General features: G+C 37.1%; 1 protein-coding gene across 4 annotated transcripts in view; it reads right to left on the bottom strand.

Annotated features, from left to right (window-relative positions):
• Positions 1–23,943, bottom strand: part of Pask (PAS domain containing serine/threonine kinase) — a 413,885-nt gene that overhangs the window by 175,034 nt on the left and 214,908 nt on the right. For all 4 annotated transcript variants that reach the window (XM_090376045.1, XM_090376047.1, XM_090376046.1 and 1 more), the window contains one exon: positions 4,424–4,581. In XM_090376045.1, coding sequence (XP_090232171.1) covers positions 4,424–4,581 — 158 coding nt within the window. The remainder of the gene's footprint in view (positions 1–4,423; positions 4,582–23,943) is intronic.

Below are 23,943 nucleotides of genomic sequence, written 5' to 3'. Positions count from 1 at the left end.
TTGTACTGCAATGACTTCCAGCAATCTCTGAAATATCCTGCATCTTGTTTTTCAGGCTTCTGCTCATTCCAATAGAAGCAGTGCAAGAATCTCTTTCACCTCTGCCAGTGGCTACTGTTAATCTATTAATCTTTGTCTCCCCCCAAGCTAGCAGTTTTCCGACCCACCTAACACTGCCCCGATAGCATCAGCAAATATTCTTGCACCCTTTCTATTTAAGTGTATCCCATCCCTGTAGAAGCAATCTCTCCTGTTAACAAGTACAGTACAGGCTGAAAAAAATTTTACCCCTTGAGCCTTGCACAATCTTTCCAGGGCCGAACTGATCGACAAGACAAGGCTCTCATCATATACTCCCTCCTATTGTGTCTGGGCAGAATTGCAGACACTTTCAAATTCAACCCTACTTCACGGCCTTTTTTCAACAGTGACCTGTACTTGTTAAGTAATTCCGCTGGTCTCCTACTCTCAATATCATTAGTGCCAACGTGTACAACTATCAACTATATTACCTTTTGTGCCCTTAAAAGATGATATCCGCTCTACAACGTCATCAACCTTTGCCCCTGGCAGACATACCCTGGTCCTGTTCCAATGTGTTAAACATAGTCCCAATTTTATTATATGATGAGAATATTAATGTTATGTCTGTATTGACGAACACTTGACTAAGCTGTCTGATGACTCCCACTGTGATAGGGGAGGACGATATGTATGTTTTGTTTGTTGTTCCAGTTGCTGTTGTGATTACGTTTATCTTATTTTCAGCAATGGAAATTGTGTGTTGAATTAATTGTATAGGATATTTCCTAACTGTGAACGTTTTTGTAAGATACTGTAATTCTGTAGCTAAAATGTCGTGCAAAGAACTGTAATTAATTGCATTGTAGGCCTGGTTGTACAGAACAGATTTTTTAGTATTGAGTGGGTGATGTGATTGAAAATGTAAATATTTCCTTGTATGTGTATCTTTTCTATAAATTTTGGTCGATGCCTAGTTTTGTGCCTGTTTTGTATATTTTAATATTAAGAAAATTACTCTTATTGTAAGATTCTATTTCAAGGGTGTATTTTAATCTTTCATGTATTACACTGAATTTAATAAAAAGACTGTCAACAGTAGACTTGTCTCCTATTAATAACATGTCGTCATCGTAACACATATAAAGCTTAGTGCCCAAAGGGAAAGATTGAATTACTCGTAGTTCAATAGTGGCTAGGTAAATTTCTGATAAGGGGGCTGAGATTCCTAGTCCCATGGGGAGTCCAAATATTTAGTCCTGGAAACAGAAGTGTCTAGCGTCAAGTAAAACCGAAATGAGCTCTAAAATGGTGTTAATACTAAGGGAAGTACGTTTGGCCAAGGTGTTGTCTATCATTAAAAGTTCTTGTAAATATTGTAGTGTAAAATGTAAGTGTACATTAGTATATAAAGAAACGACACCAAAAGAGGCTAAGATATCTTCCCCAGAAATTGTGGTGGTATTTATATGTTCAAAAGCCTGGCTGGTGGGTGTTGCAAACTCTAAATTTTGAAAATCTCATAAGGGGTGACATAATTTTAACTAAGAAGGTAGATAGGTTAGCAAATGCAGATTTACTGAAAGAAACGACTGGTCATAAGGGATGGCCAGGTTTATAAAGTTTGGTAATGCTGAACATGTGTGGAAGAATGTTGCTATGTATGCCAATTTGCTGTAGCATGTGTAGGTTAATTTCCTTATTGGATGTTAGTCTCCTTAAGATACCATCAGGTTTATTCTAAATCTTGAGCCATTGTACACATTGTCAACTTTATAGCAATCTGTGTCAGAGAGAATGTGTTGCATGTTGTCTATGTATGCACTTTTATCTAAAATTGTGATGGTGTCTCCTTTATCAGCTTTTTGTACAATAATATTATGGTTTTTCCTTAGTTTACATGTTTGATAGCTGTTGTTTACTCATGTTGGGTTGTGATACTAGTTGTGAATTAATAATAGCGTTAGTCTTGTGCATGATTCGCCATTTGTCTGGATGATTCTCTAATTTTGTTTGCAACTCGATGATGCAATCATATAGGGTAATGACTGTTATTAATCTCGAAGTTAAACCCATATACTAACCTGTATAATTCGGCTGGGAAGAATGATTGTGATGATATGTTAACAGTGGAAGATTCCTGATGGGTACATGTGTTTTGTGTAAGCACGATCCATTTTTTAAAATGTCTTTGTGTTGGGCATTGCCTTTGAAGCATGTGTTTTTAAAATTAACAAAGTCTGACCATGTTTGGGGTGAGATGTCTCTCCTTAATCTAAATCTAAGGTGATGTATTCGGTATAAAAGCTGGTATTTTTCCCGGAACTTTTTGTGTAATTCTTCCTGAATGATTGCAGTTGATGTTTGATATGAGGGTATTTCTTACATGTATTCCTAGTGCAAACACGAGCAAATTTTTGAATAATGTTGTGCCAAGACATTTTTGCAAAAATGAAATATGAAGTTTACTTGTGAAGTATTTAATGACTACAGGTAGTTCTCGACTTTACAAGTTAATTCATTCCTAGCGCTTGCTCGTAAAGCGAAAACTTGTAAAGCGGGAATTAAATCCCATAGACAATGTTAAAAATAGGGATTACGTTATCAACAATGAAATTAGTTAGTTGATTAATTTATGTTTAAACAATGATGGATTTATCCAAAGAAAGGAAAACGTAGCCTGTAAAATCAAGCAAATTATAATAATAAAGAAATCATTTATGACTTACAAATTTTAAAGAATGTTTATTCTTCATCATTGACTAAATGCACACTCATTGATCACTTATTGTTTGCTCAGCACTTGTTGGTTTGTTGCAAAAGTAGTCGCCTTCTTCAGAAATGTTTCAAGAGGCATTTGTTTCCAAGATAATTTTCTATTTTCTTTATAAATTTCAATAGCATGCATAAGCATTTTTTAACGGAACGCACAAATTGCAACTAACATGATTTGCAGAGTAATAAGTTTATGAAGCTTAAAAAAAAAAAAAAAAAAAAAAGAGGAATGGAGAGAAGATACTGAAAATTTATTTATGTTTTTTATACGATCGAAGATTTCAGTAGTAAAGAGGAAACACATTTCACTATAATAACGCAAAAAAAACACACAATTCTTGCTATCGGTATTTCTGCAAGTGCAATAACATCGAGTTTACTATCAGTTTATAATTGCTTGCAGTAACACAAAAGCCCAATAAACCGGAAAGTGCAAATTTGGTCATGACCTCCGAAATGTGCTTCAGAAAAATATCACAAAGGCATTCAAAATTGGTTCTTATAACAGAACATATGATAACGATCAAAGTTTACTGCATTTTAGTGATTTGAATTGGTAACTAATACAATTTGCATTATAAAAACTACCTTTTAGAGAGTTATATAGTGAAAATTTCAACTTCTGAGGTCATGGAACAAATTGCCAAAAAACGATGTGTTATTGGGTTCACATTACGATATTTTCACGATACGATGGTGTCTCTGGAATGGATTAATATCATAAAGTTGGGCACACTGTATTGTATAGCTACGCACGTGGTTTGAAATGCAGTATTTACGAATGTTTACCATTCATTTTTTGCAATTAATGTTCATATTTTTGATTTTGTTGATACTTTGGAAAAAAAAAAAAAAAAAACAACTCGTAAACCCGGGAACTCATAAAGCGAAAACTCATAAAGCGAAATCCCACTATTCCTGTATCTTGGAATAGTGGGATTTCATATTAAGCATGTCCGAATCCATTAGGGAACTGGATGGAAGGGATAGATCGTGCAGATGAGGCATTGTGATAAAATGTTAAAATATCTAAAATTGGTTCCAGACCACCAGACTGGTGGTCTGGAACCAATGAAGTCCCCACGTCAAGTTGCCACATGTCCTAAATGCATCATGGGAAGTTAGGAGTTCTTTAAATATACAGTCCCTTCCTCTCTTATCATTGCCAATCGAAGACATTATTTCGAAAATCATCCATTACGACTATTGGCTTTATTAGTTCTTCATAGTTTCAACGTTTTATACAGGACAACCAAGGAGGAGCACTTCTTCTTCCTTGGGCAAATTTTAAATTTTAATTACTGGTTTTAATAATCCCTACTCCATTTATTTTTAAATTCCATTTCTATGCCATTTAATTGAATTTCCACAACTTTTCCTTAAACATCATACAACTAAGCAGATTATTTGAGGTTAGTACAGTCACAGTTAAGCTGTTATTGCTATTATTCTCATTAAGTCGTATTATTTTTTATTTATTATTATTTTTTTAACTATATAGAATAGGCGGTCCAGGAAGAAAAATAATTCAATTACTAATATTTTGAATTAGCCAAGCTCCAACTTCCACATCAAGATTCAAAATAATTATTTTTCAGAGCACAGTGTTATATGAGAATAAACTTACCTTTCCAATAAGTTGATCTTGAGAATAACCAAAGAGCATGAGTGAAAAATTTGTATTACAGCTATGTATACTACCATCTGGCAGAACAGTAATCATTCCACTGATGTTTGCAAAAACCCAAATAATTCCACGATAAATAAGGTGATCAGACTGCACATCTGTAAAAAAAGGTTGCTTTCTATTAATCCAATAGTAATTAAATTTACTGTATTATAGTTTTATAATGATTCATGCAAAATGATATTCTAATTAAAAAAATTTCAATAATGCAGGTGCCAAGAGATAAGATAGGAAATAAGCATGGTGTGTACAAATACACATCTGATTAACTTTAGATAGTGATAAAAACTAAATCAGAAAACAGGTGGCTTTGTTATTTATGAATTCACACTTATTAAACAGAACAGTTTTCTAAAATTATATTTTCCTTATGACACTATACACTTATCGCAAAATTTTTTTTTCCCTTTGGACAGAAATAACTTAAAATTCTTGCAAATCATGTTCAGGGGTGTTAATTCATGTTCAAGAAAATTTTTACCATTATTATCAGAATGCTCATAATTTTATAATAATTACTCTTAATATTTGAGTTACTCTAAATAAGTAGCTCGAAGGTTCTAATCATGTAGGTTGGTATTAATATATAACATAAACTTGATAGCATAATATGTATCATTGCATTTAGGTATATATTAGCTTAGTATAGTACTTTCATATTAAATTTAAATGGAAAGCATGTCCCACACTAGAGCAGCAAAGCAACAGGCAAGTAGCGGGAATGCTGTGGTTTAGGTGAGAAATGAAGGGGAAGATTCTCATATGAATCACGGCCTAATGAAATGTGCTACTTGTGCAATATTTGTGCAACCTTTCTGAACAGGACATGGTACAATCAAGGGGAATGTCTTTAGGCGTTTGGTACAGAGAGTGTGTGTGTGTGTGTGAAGAAATCAGGTGCTAACTCAGCATTCTGATGGGTGTTTACGATAGCTTCAAGAGTAGGGTTGATGCCCTCGAAGGAATTAAATTGGAGGCTCCATCAAGCTCTCAGCTGCTCAACTCAACATAAGAGCTCACACTTGTGCATCAGGCAACAGAGTGGGAATAACCGAGGCAGAATCTGCTGATCCCACAAGAGGTAGTTATTGTCAGTGACTCCATTGCTGGGAACAGTCTGAGGAAATTTGAGCTCCTACAAACCGATAAGTATTTTTGATATATTTACCATATTCTTGATTAATTAACATATTAAACTGTGTTTTACAAAGACATTAAATAGGCTTATTAGTATTTGTTAGCTTATTTTTAAATTCAACTAGTGATTTTTGTAAGTTTCAACTCACTGCTCGTACTGCTATTGTATCGGTGTTTTTGGCAAGAATATCATGGAAAGTAACCAGTAGTGCAGAAGAATAGTAGAATTTTAATTGTGATAAATAAGTAGTTTGAAGGATTTAATCACTTGTTGGGCATATATAACTTTTCTATTTAGCTAAGGATATAACTAATTTAACATTCTGACTGTTACGGTATAATGTAACTTGACAGCGTATATATTGAACCTGACAGTGTAAGATAAACGTAAAGAACTAGATAGCATAATATTACTGCATTAGCTTAGTGTAGTATTGTCAGTTACATTTATTAACCATATTAAATTTCATTGTTAATCAATTAAATAGAATTTAAATGGAAATCATGCCCTGGACTACAGCAACAAAACAAGTGCAAAGTAGCGGAAGTGCTATGTCTCAGGGGAGAACTGAAGGGGACAATTCTCCAACGCATCACAGCCAAAAAAATGTGCAACTTGTGGAATGTTTGCTATGTAAAACTGCTGTCTCATTTGAATCTTGAAGCTATTGTTTTTGTATAGAGTGAGTGGCAGGGAATTCAAATTTTTAATTATGGTAAATAGATAGCTCTAAAACTAGATAGCGCAAAACATATCACTGCATTTAGGAATCTATTAGATAATGTAGTACTGAAAATTAATTACAGGTGACCCCCGCTTAACGCTGATCATTCGTTCCGGAAAAACAGAGCGCTAAGTGAATCCGCGCTAAGCGAGCACCGCTTTCCCATAAGGTAACATATGTATTTATGAGCTGCGGTCGGTGCCATAGGATATTTCCTAATGAATAATAAACAGTAATGAAAAGATGCACAAATGTAGGTCAAAATATTTAATATTCAAATATTTGCACATATAAAATATTCTGCATTGCATACGTATAATTATGTGGTAACTACTTGCGTATCAAAAGTAAATTTAAAATTCCAATTAAAATAATGAATTTAATTATGAAAAATGTGTGGATTTTGAGTTGGACTTTGGCCCTCTTCCAAATAAACTAAAAGGGGTATTAATTTTAAATCCCCCGCAGCGTTACAACCAACAATAAAGTCAACCGATTTTTCGCCGCTTTGAAACCTGGCATGTTTTTTTCTTCTTTCAATATGAAACTCCTTTTAGGCATTCGTTTCCACAAAAGTCCTCATTCAGCTATGTTAAAAACTTGTTGAGAAGTATAACACATAATACCCCTCTTCAATAATTTTAACAAGTTCTTTTTTTAAAGTTTCGGCTCCTTGATCTGCACTAGGCTTCTCCCTGGATTTTAAATCTATTCAACCAGCCCTTACCAGTTTTAAATGGTTCCACATTTTTTTTTTTTTTTTTAGGCAACTTTTCTTCAGATCATCATATTGGCTAATCTCTTTCTCTCTCTCTCTTTTTTTAATATTTAACTTAATTCAATTCTGCATTGGAATATTATCTTCAATAAAATTAGTCTTCCATTTCAATCCTAATAGCGGGCCTAGTCCTATAGAATAGAATAGAATCTTTAATTGCAGCAATGATAGACATACAATTAGTCCCGTCACGGCATGGTGGTGCCAGGGGTTTACAAAACATATTTACAAAAGATACATGAGAAAGTTGCTTGCAGTGGAACAGCTATCTTTCCCGCTGCAAAAATTAATTCTTTATTTTTTTATAATTGCTCTTACAGTTAAAGTTGCAAGTCCTAAATTATGGCACACATCCGTTTGTCGTTGACCGGAATCGATTTGCTTCAAAACGTCTAATTTAATTTTCAAATTCAGTCTTTTTTCTTACATTTATAGTCTTCGTACTGCGCCCAGACGTTGTTGCTTTTTCATTCCTATCAGTCATTATTAGCTCTTCGAAAATGTAACTGCGTTGGTTGAATTAATTACGATACAATGTTCAAGTAAACTTTCCGTTACGCACGATGTCTAATACTCTACTGAGTGATGACTAGACTTCGGATAAATGCATATAACGCAAATATTACAAGCAATATAATTGATCATTTTTTAAAATGTTGATCTCGGAACTACGTAACAAGTCACTGTACTGAAACTAAATTAGCGTGCGAGAAAATTTCACTGAGCGTGGGAAACGTTTTAATGCTGTTTTGCTATTCATTTTCAAGCTATCGACTCCATCAAATGAAACGATTTCGTTAATATGTCAAAAATGTAATCTGTAAAAGAGCGTTATAGTGATCTGTGACAGCGGTATAGTCAGATACGGGTTATAATATAAGAACAGCGTTATCGCGAATCAGCGTATAGCGAACCGCGTTATAACGGGGGCCTGCTGTAATTATATTTATTAATCTTATTAATTTTCATTGTCAATTTCAATATCATGCCCCAGACGAGAGCATCAAAGCAACGGGCACAAAGTACTTGAAGTGCTGTGACTCGGGGGAAGAACTGGGGGGGGGGCGATTCTATTCTCCAATTCATCATAGCCTAAAAAAAATGTGCAACTTATGAAATGTTTGCTGAACTTTCTGGAACAGGACATGATCTAGTCAAGGAGGATGTCCTTGTCTGTGTGTGTGCTAAGTGCAGTGTGAAGAAATTAGACACCAACTCGGCATTCTGATGGGTGCTTATAAGAGTTTGAAGAGTCGGGTAGATGCTCTTGAAGGTATTAAAAAGGGGGGCCCATCAAGAACTCATTTGCCCAACTCAAAGCCAGAGCTCACACTTGTACATCAGGCAACACAATGGCAATCTCCAAGGCAGAATGCACTGGTCCCACAGGAGTAAGTTATTGTCGGTGAATCTATTATCTGGGAGACAGGAAATATATTATGCAAAAAGAATAGGTTGAATAGAACCAGGGTATGTCTGCCAGGGGCAAAAGTTGATGGTATATTGTAGAGCAGATATCATCTTTTAAGGGCACAAAGGGTGATACTGTTGTACATGTTGGCACTAATGACATTAAGAGAAGGAGATCTGCGGACTTACTTATCAAGTACATGTCAATGTTGAAAAAAAAATCAAGAGTTAGGGTTAAATTTGAAAGTGTCTACAATTCTGCCCAGGCACAATAGGAGGGAGTATATCATGACAGCCTTGTCAATCAATTCGGCCCTGGAGACATTGTGCAAGTCTCATGGGGTAGAATTTTTCTCAGCATGGTCTGTACTTGTTAACAGTAAAGACTGCCTCTAAGGGGATGAGATGCACTTAACAGAAAGGATGAAAGAATATTTGCTGATGCTACTGAGGCAGTGTTAGGTGGATGGAAAACTGCTAGCTTGGGGGGAGATACACAGACTAATAGATTATCAATAGCCACGTGATTTTCCTCATAAGTTGGATAGAAGAACATAAGATGCTCCAAGTCCTCAATGACTCCACGTTGATATTTGGAATCCTCAGTAATACCCATGGATACCAGTTTGCAGTCGATAGAGCCGTAGCCCGTGAGTCAAAAGAGTCCTGAAGAAAAAAAGCAAGGTAATGTTGGGTAGACTTTAGAGATATCTAGAATGAACTTGTAGGTGACTGGTCCTTTAATTGACTTGTTCCATCAAGATTGCAAGTTTGCGCAAGGAAAGATGGACGGTGTGTCCTTTTCCATTTGATATTAGCAGCTGAATCTACTGAGTAATTAAGAATGGTGCCTGGGAGACCTCTAGAAAGGTGGTAGTGGAGGCCTCTTTAGGTAACCTCCAGGACCTGGAGTACTCAGTATGCAGCACACATAAGTAGTAACAAGGAAGATAGTTTTCTGAATTGAGTTTAATTTAGTTATGTTGTAGAGTGTGGTATCGCTGAACTGAACCAAACCCCATCACAGTATGTAATTATGGGCAAGAAAACAGCATTGAATAAAAGAGCTAAGGTATGATGCTGCAGGCCCCAATCTCTGTGACTAACTCTGGCAACCAGAGCAGTATATTTCCTAATTTTGGTATGCAGGTATGATAGGTGTGGAGAAAGGGGTAAGCTTGGGATCAAGAATTACACCAAGATACTTTACTTCCATTACCAAACAGATGGTTGTGCAGGCAAACTTATCTATGAAGGTCTAGTTACCTAGAGGGATCCTTTCAGTAGCATAGATGTTGTTTCTTGTAGGTGGTAGCCCGATCCTATAGAATCTGTATGGCATTATTGGCAGAAACTTCAAGGTAGGCACAGGAATTGCCTGGGAAGAGATGGATCCAAGATCAAGGTCGAGGAATTCATCCATGAATTCCAAAGGAACAGGCTGGGGACATCCTCGGTAGATGCAGTGAGTGACTTGTTGATAGGTATTGATAACAAACTTTCCTATTGTGGAGATAATCCTGAAGACAGTTGTAGATGTTGATAGGGATGTTAACTACATTGAGGCATCAGAGGATGCTTGCCCACCAGAGCAAGTTGAAAGCCCCGGTGAAGTGAACAGATATGACAAGGAAATAATTAATGCTGGAGGTGATGGTGGCAGAAGAGAGATGCCTGAGTGCATTCTCAGCACTGTATCCAGAGTGGAATTCAAATTGGTTTGGAACTTGCAGGTTTGCTGTTTCATAGTGGTGTTGGAGTCTTGAAAGCAGGAGATGTTCAAAGAGTTTGCTTGTGACAGAGAAAAAGGCTATAGGTCTGTAGGACATAGGTTGGTCTGGTTGCTAGGAGGGATTTTTCAGGATAAGAAGGTTGGCCTCTTTCCAGGCATCTGGAAAGGAACCAGCAGAAAGGCAGTGGTTGAAAAGCCCAAGTAACAGAGTGGGTAGGGCTTTGGCAGTCTTTTTAAGGATCTGCACCAGGTCAGGGCAAGGGTATTTCTTGTCTTTCATCTTGTGTAGGGCAATTTCCAGTTCTTCTGGTGTGAAGGGATCTTCAATTTGGTGATTATGCTATTGCCTATATAGATTTCTAGTTGGCTATTTGTTTGCAGGTTTATGTCTTGAAGAAAGAGTGCACCAAGAACGTTACAGTCACCCAATTTATGATTGATTCACTGTATGATCAATTCACTATACAATGGACTCTCCATAATAAAATAGTGTTAACTATACGATATGTGGTAAGCGCTGGTCATTGTGATCACATTCGCAACTTGAATTTTAATTCTGTTAAACAGAGATTCTAATAAGCAAAAATATGAGGAATATAATCCACAGGCTATAAAAGTAAATATGTAAAGCACAAATTTACACTTTACCACCTTACCAATTAACAAAATTAAATGATACGTGAAAATCGGAATATTTTCCTCAGATTAGCAAAATAAAAATAAATTTATGCTTGCGTACATAGTGTAATCAATACTGTAATATATACATACTAACTAACTGATATTTCTGTTCAATGACATTTTTTTTTTTTGCATTGTAAAATTTAAAACAGTAAATTAGATAAGCAATCAATAACAAGGCATGCACAAATTGCAACTAACACGACGCGCGAAAGTGAGATACAAAGAAATAAGTTTACGAAGCTTAAAAAACATAGGAACGAAGAGAAGATTTCGTGGAAGGGAAACACATTTCACCATAATAACCCACAGAATTCCAGCTATCGGTATTATCGCAAATGCAATAAGATTGAGTTTACTACCTGCTTATAGTAGATTGCACTAACAGAAAAGCCCAATAAACTAGAAACTGCAAATTGTTTTTATTGTTTTATGGTAGTGACCTCCAGAAATGTGCTTTAGAAAAATGTCACAAAGGTGTTCAAATTTCATTCTTATAACCAAACATATGATAACAATAAAAGTGTAATGCATTTTAATGATTTGAATTGGTCTTTTGAAATTTGATTCTATAAAGCAGCTGATTCTACTAACCAGGGATCATATTAACCACCTCCTACTTATTTCATTCTACAATGGGCTTATAACTGTCTCCAACTAGACCGCATAGTCCTTCCTCTCAGCCAACTGCAGCATTTGTAAATTTGTTGGCTGCATGTTTTGTTTTTTCATCCTTCAATTGAAGTGATTTGTTGTGTTGTGCTTTAATCAATATATTAGTTTTAATCATTTTTTTTAACCAGTATGTACAATTTCCATTATAAAAATCACCTTTTAGAGAAATAAATAGCTTAGTTATATAGCGAAAATTTCAACTTCTGAAGTCTCGTAACGAATGATCAAAAAACATTACAATAGTTCCCCGATAGGAAGGTGTCTCTGGAACTGATTAATATCGTAAAGTGGAGGTTCACTGTATTTATCGAGTGTTCCCAGGTTAATGTAGTATTTACTTGTGGAAATACTACATAAACAATACAAATACAAATAGTACAAGTGTGGCATTATCTCCAATGTGGGAGTTCATTGGTTGTTACCCTGTAGACAATGCTCCACGGGTCAGTATTCCCGGTGGTTGTAACAAATTGTTCCCAAGATTGCTTCTTCCTCTGTTGGATCAGAGCAGTGCACTTGTTAGAAGACGCTGCAGAGGGCAGTAACCTCATGTTGTGCAGCTCCTTTGAAAAGCTCTTTGGGTAGTGTGGACTTCCCTACACGAGAGTGAAAACTTACGACACCACAATGGAACAGCAGTGGGATGTGGTTTTTCCTTTTAATAGCAATATTGCTGGCATGGAGGATAATTTTTGTGTAGAATAGAATTTGCTAGTTTAGACTGATCAGGCTCACGGAGCATTTCTTGTAAGGAGGTGGTATTGAGAGTCCAACTGGCTTTACTGCAGGTGACCTCTGAGAGTTTTTAAATTCTATGCAGTGGGACTAACAGTAATTCTAGGGAAGCATTCAGGGAAATAATTATAGAAGCTAACAGGGATTTCATACCAACTAAGAAATACTGCTCAAGGACCTAAATGAATGTCAGATGAATTGATAAGACTTGTGGCAGAGAAGAAAAATGCATGCAATGAATATGAATTATAGATGATACAGACGCCAATAGTAGATATAAAGTAGTCTGTAATCAAGACACAAAGGAAGTAAGGAAAGCTCAGGCAGAACATGAGAAGTCTGGCAAAGAACAACAGCAAAGACGTCTACTATGCTTATATTAACAGTAAAAGTAGGTTGAGCTATATGATGTCAATGGTTTAAGTGTTGATGACCATGCTCAGGTTGCTGACAAACTGAATATGTGTTTTCCATCTACATTCAGACATGAGGAATTCTTTGGGGATGGGCATGCCAGATGTTGTTCAAACTATAACAGGGAGCCAAATAATTTTGTAATAACTGAAAGGAAACGAAGAGAAATTGTCAAAGTTAAGAATAAAAAAGGAACCTGGAGGGGGGAATGGGATCGATCCCATTATATTACGGGAGGCAGCACAGGAGGTAAGCGAACCCTTAGTCAATTATGAGAGCATCTTTGCATTCAGAGTTAGGCCCCGTGGCTGTGGAAATATATCTCCAATTCACAAAGAGGGATCAAAAGGTGACATGAGTAATTATGGACCTGTTAGCATGACAAGTATTCCAGGGAAAATAAAGACACTGGTTAAGGAAGAAATGGATGAGTGGGTGCGAGAGTACATGTGAACAGGTGAAGTTTTTACGGTTCCACCAAATAGGAAGATTTTGCTTCTTTATTGACTTAAATTGGCACATTAATTTATTTTTTAGAGTTGCTTTATATTTCTAGTAACAATACTTTAGTTTAAATTGAATTTAGATAGAGATTTTGTAGATTATTACTTAGTATTGGTAAGGGTATCAAATCCATGTGTGGACAGGCTTTGCAGCTCCCGCAAATGAAAGTTTTTACTTATATTAGCCGCTTTATTGACTCAATTGTCAGATTAAGTTATTTTCTATAAGCAGCTTATAGACCTAGTCAAGCTCCATGGTTTATTTTGAATTTAGATAGCACGATTTGGAAAGTAAATAATACCTTGCGTCTGTAGATTAACCATTCGTAAATTGCCGACACAGTTATATGATACGTGTGCACCGAACCAGAGAGCATAAGGTTTAACGGAAAACTAGATAGCGAGTATAGAAGTATCAATTAATCAGTAAAATTTATTAATCTTATTAAATTTCATTGTCAACTGAATTGTACTTTTCAACTAAATAAATATAGCAACCTAGTTATTACACACGTAACATCATAAATTAATACACATAAGTTGACAGGGGATAAGAAAGTCGCAACGTAACTCAGAGATAATATTCAATAATGAAATACATATATACAGTGTTATAACTGCATTGGGATATAGATTTAAGGTTATATTTTGTATTGGAATTTTATTGAACTTGAATAGAAATCATGACTCAGACCAGACCAGCAAAACAAAAGACTCAAACCAGTGGAAGTGCTGTGGTTTAAGGGAGAACTGAAGGGGGCAGTTGTCCTCTGAATCACAGTCTATTGAAATGCACTGCTTGTTTGATGTTTGTGGAGCAATCAGGAACAGGACATGATAATGCCAAGGGGAATGTCTTTGTGTGTGTGTGATGTAAGGAGAAATCAGGCGCCGACTCGGCACTGTTATGGGCTTATATGAGAGCTTGAAGGACAGGGTGGATGCCCACAAAGGATTTAAATTGAGGGGCCCATCAAGCTCTCAGCTGCCCACATCAATGCCACAGCTTGCACTTGAACTTCATGCAACACAGAGGCAACCCCAAAGGCAGAATGCGCTGGTCCCAAAGGAACCAGTTTTTGTCGGCGGCTCTATTATCAGGGAAACGGGGTACATATTGTGCAAAAAGGATGGGTAGAACAGGACCAGGGTATGTCTGGCAGGGGCAAAGGTTGATGATGTTGTAGGGCAAATATCATCCTTTAAGGGCACAAAGGGTGATATTGTTGAACATGTTGGCACTAATGATATTAAGAATAGGAGACCGACAGAATTACTTAACAAGTACAAGACAATGCTGAAAAAAAGCCATGATTAGGGTGAATTTGAAAGTGTCTGCAATTCTGCCAAGGCACGATAGCAGGAAGTATATGATGAGAGCCTTGTTGATCAATTTGGCCCTGGAGAGATTGTGCAAAGCTCAAGGGGTAGAATTTTTCTCAGCCTGATCTGTGCTTGTTAACAGGAGAGACTGATTCTACAGGGATGGGATACACTTAAATAGAAAGGGTGCAAGAATATTTGCTGATGCTATCGAGGCAGAGTTAGGTGGGTTGGAAAACTGCTAGCTTGGGGTGATACATGGACTAATAGATTAACAGTAGCTGCTGGCAGAGGTAAAAGTGATTCTTGCACTACATCTACTGAAATGCAATTGAGCAGCAGCCTGGAAAGCAAGGCAACGGGCAATTCCAGGACTGCTGGGAGTCATAGTGGAACAAGTAAATACATGGGCTGTGTTGGGGTAACTAAGAGTAGAAACAGGTGCATGTATACTTGCATGTACACCAATGCTAGGAGTATAGTTAATAAATTCGATGCACTTGAAGTGCTAGTCAAGACATCAATGGCAGATATTGTTGAGATATAAGAGACATGGTGTCACACAGACATAAGCAGTGCAGAACTGGAATTTGGGGAGTACAATGTGTACAGAAAGGATAGCCAGGACAGGAAGGAAGGAGGGGTTATGCTGTTAGTTAAGAATCACATAAAATCTAAGGAAGTGCATCCAATTGATGTTGGTGGTCAATGCAATGTTGAGTCTGTTTGGTGTAACATAAGCACTGGGAAAGGTAAAATGAGAATAGATGTGTGTTATAGGCCTAATAAATCTGATGAGTATAATGAGCAATTCTGCAGAGAAATAGAGTGGGCCAGTAAATTAGAGTGTCTTATAATGGGGGATTTTAATTTCCCAGATATTGACTGGAATTTGTGGGTTGGTCACTCAAACAGTAGCAAGGCTTTTGTGGATTTATTGGATGATTATTTTCTACAGCAGCATGTTGAGGAGGCTATTTGTTATTTTGTTATTTGGTTTTTTTTAAGGAGCATTAGCAACTAAGGCCATGTTGCTCCGGGATATGCGGTGGTCATTCCCTGACCTTTCCGCATCCTCCGTATTTGGTGGTGAGGGGCTCGAACCCCGGTCTAATCAAGGTTGAGGAGGCAACTAGAGGGAGTAATACTCTTGATCTGATTATCAGTAATGATTCTTCATGCACCAAGAATCTGCAGATAAGGGAAACCACTAGGTGGCAGTGATCACAGTGTGCTGAATTGGGATTTACTCAAAGAGGTAACTACCATCAAGGGTAAAGGGAAGGGTTTTTGCTTTCGTAAAGGTGACTACGGTGGTCTGAGACAGTATTTAAATTCTATACAGTGGGACCAACTGATAATGTTACCAACAGCAAATTCAAAATGGGAAGTATTCAAAGAATTAATCTTGGAAGCCACTAGGCTTTTCATACGAACAAAGAAATATTGTTCAAGATTTAGGCCTAAATGGATGTCAGATGAACTAATTAGACATGAGACAGAGAAGAAAAATGCATGGGATACATATAAATTAACAAGTGACACAGAAGCCTATGATAGATACAAGTTGATCTGTAACCAAGTTAAAAAGGAGGTTAGGCAGGCGAAGGCAGATTACAAGAAATCTTTGGCAAAGGATGCAAAGAAAAACAGCAAAGAGTTCTTTACTTACATAAACTCTAGAAGGAAGGAGATGAATAAGATTGGTCCACTTGATATCGATGTTTCAACTGTTTATGATCCTACTCAGGTATGTAACAAACTAAATGAATATTTTGCATTGACTTTCACAAATGAGGAGTTATACAGGGAGGGGGGGGGGAATGATAGATATAAGCTGGTCTGTAACCAAGTTACAAAGGAGGTTAGGCAGGCAAAGGCAGATTACGAGAAATCTTTGACAAAGGATGCAAAGAGTTCTTTACTTACGTAAACTCTAGAAGGAAGGGGATGAATAAGATTGGTCCACTTGATATCGATGTTTCAACTGTTTATGATCCTACTCAGGTAGCTAACAAACTAAATGAATATTTTGCATTGACGTTCGCTCATGAGGAGTTATTTGGGGGGGGGGGAATGCAAGAGGTGTATTGAACTCTGGCAGTAAGCTAGATAATCTTGTAATAACTGAGAGTAAAGTGGAGGAGAAATTGTTGAAGATAAATACAAGAAAGGCACCTGGGGTGGATGGAATCCATCCAGTTATATTAAAGGAGGCAGCAAAGGACGTAAGCAAACCTTTAGCCATAATTATGAGAGCTTCCCTGGACTCAGGGGAGGTACCCATGCACTGGAGTTGTGCAAATGTGACCCCAATCCACAAAGGAGGATCAAAGAGAGAGACAGGTAATTACAGACCTGTTAGTTTAACTTCTGTTCCGTGGAAATTATTGGAGATAATGGTTAAAGAAGCATTGCAGGATCATCTAGACAAGACTTGAGTTATAACTCAGACACAGCATGGATTTGTTAAGGGGAAATCTTGTCTGACTAATTTGATTGGATATTATGATGTAGTCACAAAGGAACTGGATGCAAAGAATAATTCTGATATCATATATTTGGATCTCAGAAAAGTCTTTGATACTGTTGCACATGGAAGACTGCTGTACAAATTTGAGCAGTGTGGCATTCGAGGCAAATTGCTGCTATGGATAAAGGGATGGTTGAGTGGGAGAAGGCAGAGACTGGTAATCAACGGACACTGCTCTTTGTGGACTACTGTTATTAGTGGAGTCCCTCTGGGTTCAGTGTTGTTTTCTGTATTTATAAATGATACTGATGATGGTATCAGGCTTAATGTCCAAGTTTGCAGACGATACGAAGGTTGACAGGGTTGTTAATGACACTAATGACAGTACACTGCAGCAACAGGATCTAGAGAAGGTGAGCAGATGGGCTGAGAGGTGGCAAATGAAGTTTTACATTGACAAATGTAAAGTACTACATATGGGAAGCAGTAATCCCAGAGTAACGTATCAACTCTGTGGTACCACACTGACAATGGGGTAATTGTGCAGGCAGATATGAAGTTTTCAGAGCAGTGCAGACGGTCTGCGAGAGTAAATCATGGTGTCTTGTCAATGATATACAGGAATTTTTCTAGCAGGGATAAGGAGGTGATTATCCCCTTGTATAAGGCAATGGTCAGACCACACCTTGAGTACTGTATACAGGTCTAGAGGCCTCCTTTTAAGAAGGATGTAGAGCTGTTGGAACGAGTACAGAGAAGGGCAACAAGAGTAGTGAATGGAACAAAGGGTTGGTCTTATGAAGAAAGGCGTAAGTTTTTCAAATTACAGAGTCTGGAGACTAGGCACCTGCAAAGTGATCTGATTGAGGTGTGTAAAGCCTTGAATGGTTTGAGCATGCTCAATGCTGATGAGATTCTTCCTCTTGTTCAAATCAAGGAAAGACGGTTATACGATAGATGTGCAGAAGTTTGCCTTTAGTAGCCAGCGGGTGGTTGATTGCTGGAACAATCCCATCTGTTATTGAAGAAGTTGATAGGTTAAATAGATTGAAGGCAGAACTTGACAAAAATTTGGAGAAAGTGGATGGGTGAAATAAGGGTTTTTTTTTTTTTTTTTTTTTTTTTTGGCTGATGTTATATAAGCTTGCTTTCTTGCATCATGTGCCTTTGCTAATGCTAAATGCAGCACCAACTAGACAGGAATGCAATTGTACTGCAGTCATAGCACCTTGTTAAGAGGCAGTCTTGTCTGACTAACCTGGCTGAATACTATGATGCAGTAACAAACAAAATGGATACAAAAAATAATTTGATATCATATACTTGGATTCCAGGTAGTATTTTGATACTGTTGCACATAAAATATTGCTGTACAAACTGGGCAATGTGGCATTAAGGGCAAGTTACAGGTACAGATAAAGGGGTGGCTGAGTTGGAGAAGACAGAGAGTGGTTATTAATGGACACTGCTCTTGTGGGATAATGTTATTAGTGCAGAGCCAATTGTTGTTTTCAATATCTATTAATATTAGTAAATTAATAAGAGGAGTTTACCTCAATATAGTACGTGGAACACTTCCGTATGATACCCTCCAGAAATTAAAACGGAAAAAACGAAAAAATCGACAACTTACCGGTACATAAAAGTAAAATATAAATAATTAAATAATCAATTTAACACAATTCAAAACAATTAAACTTCAAATTAACGCAATTAAAAGAATCTAACGAAAATATTCAAAACGATTTTCCTTCCTGAAGCTGACAATGCTTTTCGACCGACTGTCGTGATCACAGGAATGAAAATTACCGAATCAGGCTAAACCTGCAACTTAAATAGTGATTATGTGTCTTCGCGCATGCGCGTAAAGGTCCACGCATCGGAAATCAAATATGGCCGCTGAACATTAACAGAATTCTCGTGTAATTTAATTTCAACGGTTTCTGCAATTAATAGTCGCGTATAATTACGTTGAACGTTAAGTATTTTGGCCTCGTTAAATAAAAAAGTATGTTTTTCGTTAATGGCATGAAAGGCTAATTCTGACGCTGCTGAACGAGAAGCACGAACTGAGGCTTCGTGTTGATTTACACGGATATTAAGAGAAAACCGCGGTGAACCCTGATAAGACGAGTCGCAATCACCGCAAGAAATGTTGTATACTAGATCATTAATTTGTGTTGCGAACGCCGAAAGAACCGAGCGATTGTTCAGTATAGTGTGTAACTTCCGTATAGGCCTAGCTATAATTTTAAATTCGGTATCTTTAAAGAATCTGTTAAGCTGTTTGTGCCACTGTTCAACATATGGGACAGAAATAAAGTATTTTTTGATATTACTATTGTTGATTGGTGCAGTATTTTGTATCCTATCCTTAGCTTGTACCCTAATTCGATTTATTGTGTTAATGGGATAACCCCTGTTCAAGAATCTGCTAGTTAATATTTGTATTTCTGAGTCTAAAGCAGAATCCGTCGTTGAATATTTATAGGCATTTAGAAATTGATTAAAGATAATCGATCTTTTGTAGGTGAACGGGTGGTAGCTATTATAATGTAGAAGCATACCGGTGTTTGTGGGTTTTCGATAGATGCTAAATTGTATTTTGTTCGAGTCCCGGGTAAGCGTGAAATTTAGAAAGTTTAATGACTTAGTATCCGTATCTTCCCTTTCCAATGTAAATTTGAGTCTAGAATGAATATTATTAAACGAATGTAAAATGTCTTGGATAGTACTACTATCGGTAATAACTAGAACATCGTCTAAATACCTCCCATAGTATGTGATACGGGGACGAAAAGGTGTCAAATGTATCTGCTCAATCGTTGAGAGATAGATCTCTGACATTAAGCCACTCAGGCTCAAACCCATTGGTAATCCAAAAATTTGTTTGTACACCTTGTCTCGAAAGGTGATGTAGTTAGCCTCGACTAATAGTTTAATTAAGTGAAAAATCTCCTTTATAGGCAGCTTCGTATAATTAATCGGTGTCGAGTTTTTATTTAACATATCCCAAATAATATCTAATGTGTATTCAACGTTTACATTCGTATATAATGAGGTAACATCTAATGAGAATAAATTGTCATTGTCGCCGAGTCTACAGTCTTTAAGATTATTAAATAATGTATCGTAATTCTTAATCCCAAATTGTATAACCTGTCTAAAAGGTTTTATAATGTTATATACATGTGTGGCTAAGGCTGAAAATGCCGAGTTCCTGTAGGAAACAATAGGTCGAATCGGAAATCCAGGCTTGTGTAATTTTACCTGACCAAAAAGTGCAGGAATATTGTATGTTCTGGACTTCAATTCCTTCAACTGAACCATAGTAATGTAGTCGTTTTTACGATATGTGGTTAACGTTTTATTGTATTGATTTACCAAATTGGTAAACAGTGTCGGGTCCACTTCACAATAAGTGGAGGTATCAGATACAACTGAATCTAACTTATTAGATACTTAACAATCGCTCGGTTCTTTCGGCGTTCGCAACACAAATTAATGATCTAGTATACAACATTTCTTGCGGTGATTGCGACTCGTCTTATCAGGGTTCGACGCGGTTTTCTCTTAATATCCGTGTAAATCAACACGAAGCCTCAGTTCGTGCTTCTCGTTCAGCAGCGTCAGAATTAGCCTTTCATGCCATTAACGAAAAACATACTTTTTTATTTAACGAGGCCAAAATACTTAACGTTCAACGTAATTATACGCGACTATTAATTGCAGAAACCGTTGAAATTAAATTACACGAGAATTCTGTTAATGTTCGGCGGCCATATTTGATTTCCGATGCGTGGACCTTTACGCGCATGCGCGAAGACACATAATCACTATTTAAGTTGCAGGTTTAGCCTGATTCGGTAATTTTCATTCCTGTGATCACGACAGTCGGTCGAAAAGCATTGTCAGCTTCAGGAAGGAAAATCGTTTTGAATATTTTCGTTAGATTCTTTTAATTGCGTTAATTTGAAGTTTAATTGTTTTGAATTGATTTTGAATTGTGTTAAATTGATTATTTAATTATTTATATTTTACTTTTATGTACCGGTAAGTTGTCGATTTTTTCGTTTTTTCCGTTTTAATTTCTGGAGGGTATCATACGGAAGTGTTCCACGTACTATATTGAGGTAAACTCCTCTTATTAATTTACTAATATTATTATCAACGTAGAACATATTGAGTATTACAGCTCTGATTCATACTATCTAATATCTATTAATAATAATGATGAAGGTATATCAGGCTTAATGTCTAAGTTAGCAGATGATACCAAGGTGTTGCCAATGATATACAGAAACTTTGCTAGCAGGGATAAGTATTAGCCAAATAGTGTAAGGAAGACACACACACACACACACAAAAAAAAAAAAAAAAAAAAAAAAAAATCCCATTTCACCTATCCATTCCTTCCAATAGTCTATCTAGTTCTTCCTTGAATTTATTTAAGTTATCAACTTCCAAAACAACAGATGAGTTCTAGCAATCAATCACTTGCTAGTTAAAGGCAAACTTCCACAGATCTATCCTGCAACAGTCCTTCCTCAATTTGAATTCATGCCCACTCATGTGCATAATCTGAGAAAGAGGAAGAATCCCATCAGCATTCAGCTTGGTCAAACCATTCAAAGCCTTAAACACCTCAATCAGATCACCTCGCAGGTGCCTAGTCTCCAGTATGCTGCAAAACCAGTCTTTCTTGGAAAAGGCTCCCCTTTGTTCCCCTCACAAACCTTGTTGCCCTTCTCTGTACTCATTGCAGCAGCCCTACAATCTTCCTAAAATGAGGACTACAGAAACCGTATGCAATACTAAGTGTGGCCTGACCACTGCATTTATACAATGGTATAAAAGTAAAGTGCAGCCATTATCCAACCTACTGCAGGATGGAAGCCTCCTCAACAATTCATGCTGAGGGAAATGGACCATAATCTGCCATGCTAGTCCAGTGCAGGTTGGCAGATTGACCGTATTCAGCAGTCAGGGGCTTGAACCCCGGTCTACTCAATGTACTCCCGCTCCTGCCCACTCGGCTACGGAGGCCGGTCACAATGGTATAATCACCTCCTTATCCCTGCTAGCAAAATTCCTGTATATCATTGACACAACCCCGTGAGCTATCCTGGTAGCCTGTCTGCTCTGCTCAGAGAACTTCATATCAGACTGCACAATTACCACTAGATCTGTTTATTTTTCCACTAGATATTTAATTTATTTATTTTGGTAAAATAAATGGGAATTTGTTTTACCAAGACCTCTCAAGTGCCCTCAAAAAGTGTAATTTTTGATACTTTGTTATGATAAATTGATGAAAGGACAAATATAAGTCCAGTACACCTTCAATTTTAGAATACTTTTTGTATCAAAACTGATACTCTGAGTGTAGCACAATATAATTGGTATGTTACTCTGCAGTTACTCCTCATATGCAGTACTTTGCATTTGTCACTGTAAATTTTCAGTTTCAATTTCTCAGCACATCTGCTCAACTTTTCTAGATCCTGTTGCAGTAGTATACAGTCATTAACTGCTCTGCCAACCACTGTATCATCTGCAAACTAAGACATTAAGTAGGATATTCCTTCAATATGAACCATCCCTTTATCCCTAGCAGTGACTTGTCCTTATTGCCACGCTGCTCCAATTTGTACAGCAGTCATTTATCGCAGCAGTATCAAAAGCTTTCCTGAAATCTAAGTATGTAATATCAAAATTATTTTTGCATCTAGTTCCTTTGTGACTACATCATAGTAACCAATCAAATTGGTTGGACAAAGTTTCCCCTTAACAAACCCATGCTGTGTCTGAAGTATAACTGCAGTCTTGTCCAGATGATCCTGCATTATTTCTTTAATCACTGACTCTATTATTTTCCTGGAACAGAAGTTAGCATTAGCAGAGGCATATGATGCAAGAATGCAAACTCATTGTGCATCACCGGCAAAAAAAACCCCCATCTTCCCATTTCACCCACCCATTCACTCCAAATACTTGTCTAGTTCTGCCTTAAACTTAAATAAGTTGATGATCTCTACTATGACAGATGGAGGTTTGTTCCAACTATCAACCACTTGCTGGCTAAAGGCAAATTTCTGCACACCTATTTTTCAATTGTCTTTCCTCAATTTGAATTTAGGTCCTGTCAGGTGAGTAATCTAAGCAACAGGAATAATCTTATCAGCATTCAGCTTCTCAAACCATTCAAGGCGTTATTATACCTCAATCATAACACCTTGCAGGTGCCTAATCTCCAGATGCTGCAATCTGCAGAATTTAAGGCTTTTCTGGTAACAACAACCCTTTGTTCCATTCACCAATCTCGTTGCCCTTCTCTGTACTCATTACAGCAGCTCTACATCCTTCCTAAAATGAGGTCTCAAGACCTGTATGCAGTACTCAAGGTGTGGCATGAACACTGCCTTATACAAGGGGACAATCACCTTATCCCTGCTAGCAAAATTTCTGTCTATCATTGACAAGACATCATGAGCTACTTCTGCAGACTGTCCACTGCTCAGAAAACTTCATATCTGACTGCACAATTAACACCATGTCCTTTTCATTCTCCACTACCATGAGAGTAGCACCACACAGTTGGTATTTTACGCTGGGCTTATTGCTACCTATATGCAGTACTTTGCATTTGTCAATGTTAAACTTCAGTTGCCACCTCTCTGCCCATTTGCTCAACTTTTTTTGATCCTGTTGTAGTAGTGTACTGTCATTAACAACCCCGCCAACCTTCGTATCGTCTGCAAACTTGGACATTACCCCTGATATACCTTCATAAATATCACTGATAAATACAGAAAATGAGGGGCCCAACACAAAACTGTGGGGGACTCCACTAATAACATCAGTCCACAAAGAG

Source organism: Mastigoproctus giganteus, chromosome 6 (assembly GCF_048544385.1).
Source record: "Mastigoproctus giganteus isolate SK-2022 chromosome 6, ASM4854438v1, whole genome shotgun sequence".
Lineage (NCBI taxonomy): Eukaryota > Metazoa > Arthropoda > Arachnida > Uropygi > Thelyphonidae > Mastigoproctus > Mastigoproctus giganteus.
Note: the sequence above shows the minus strand (reverse complement) of the source record. Positions and strands in the feature narration are given on the sequence as shown.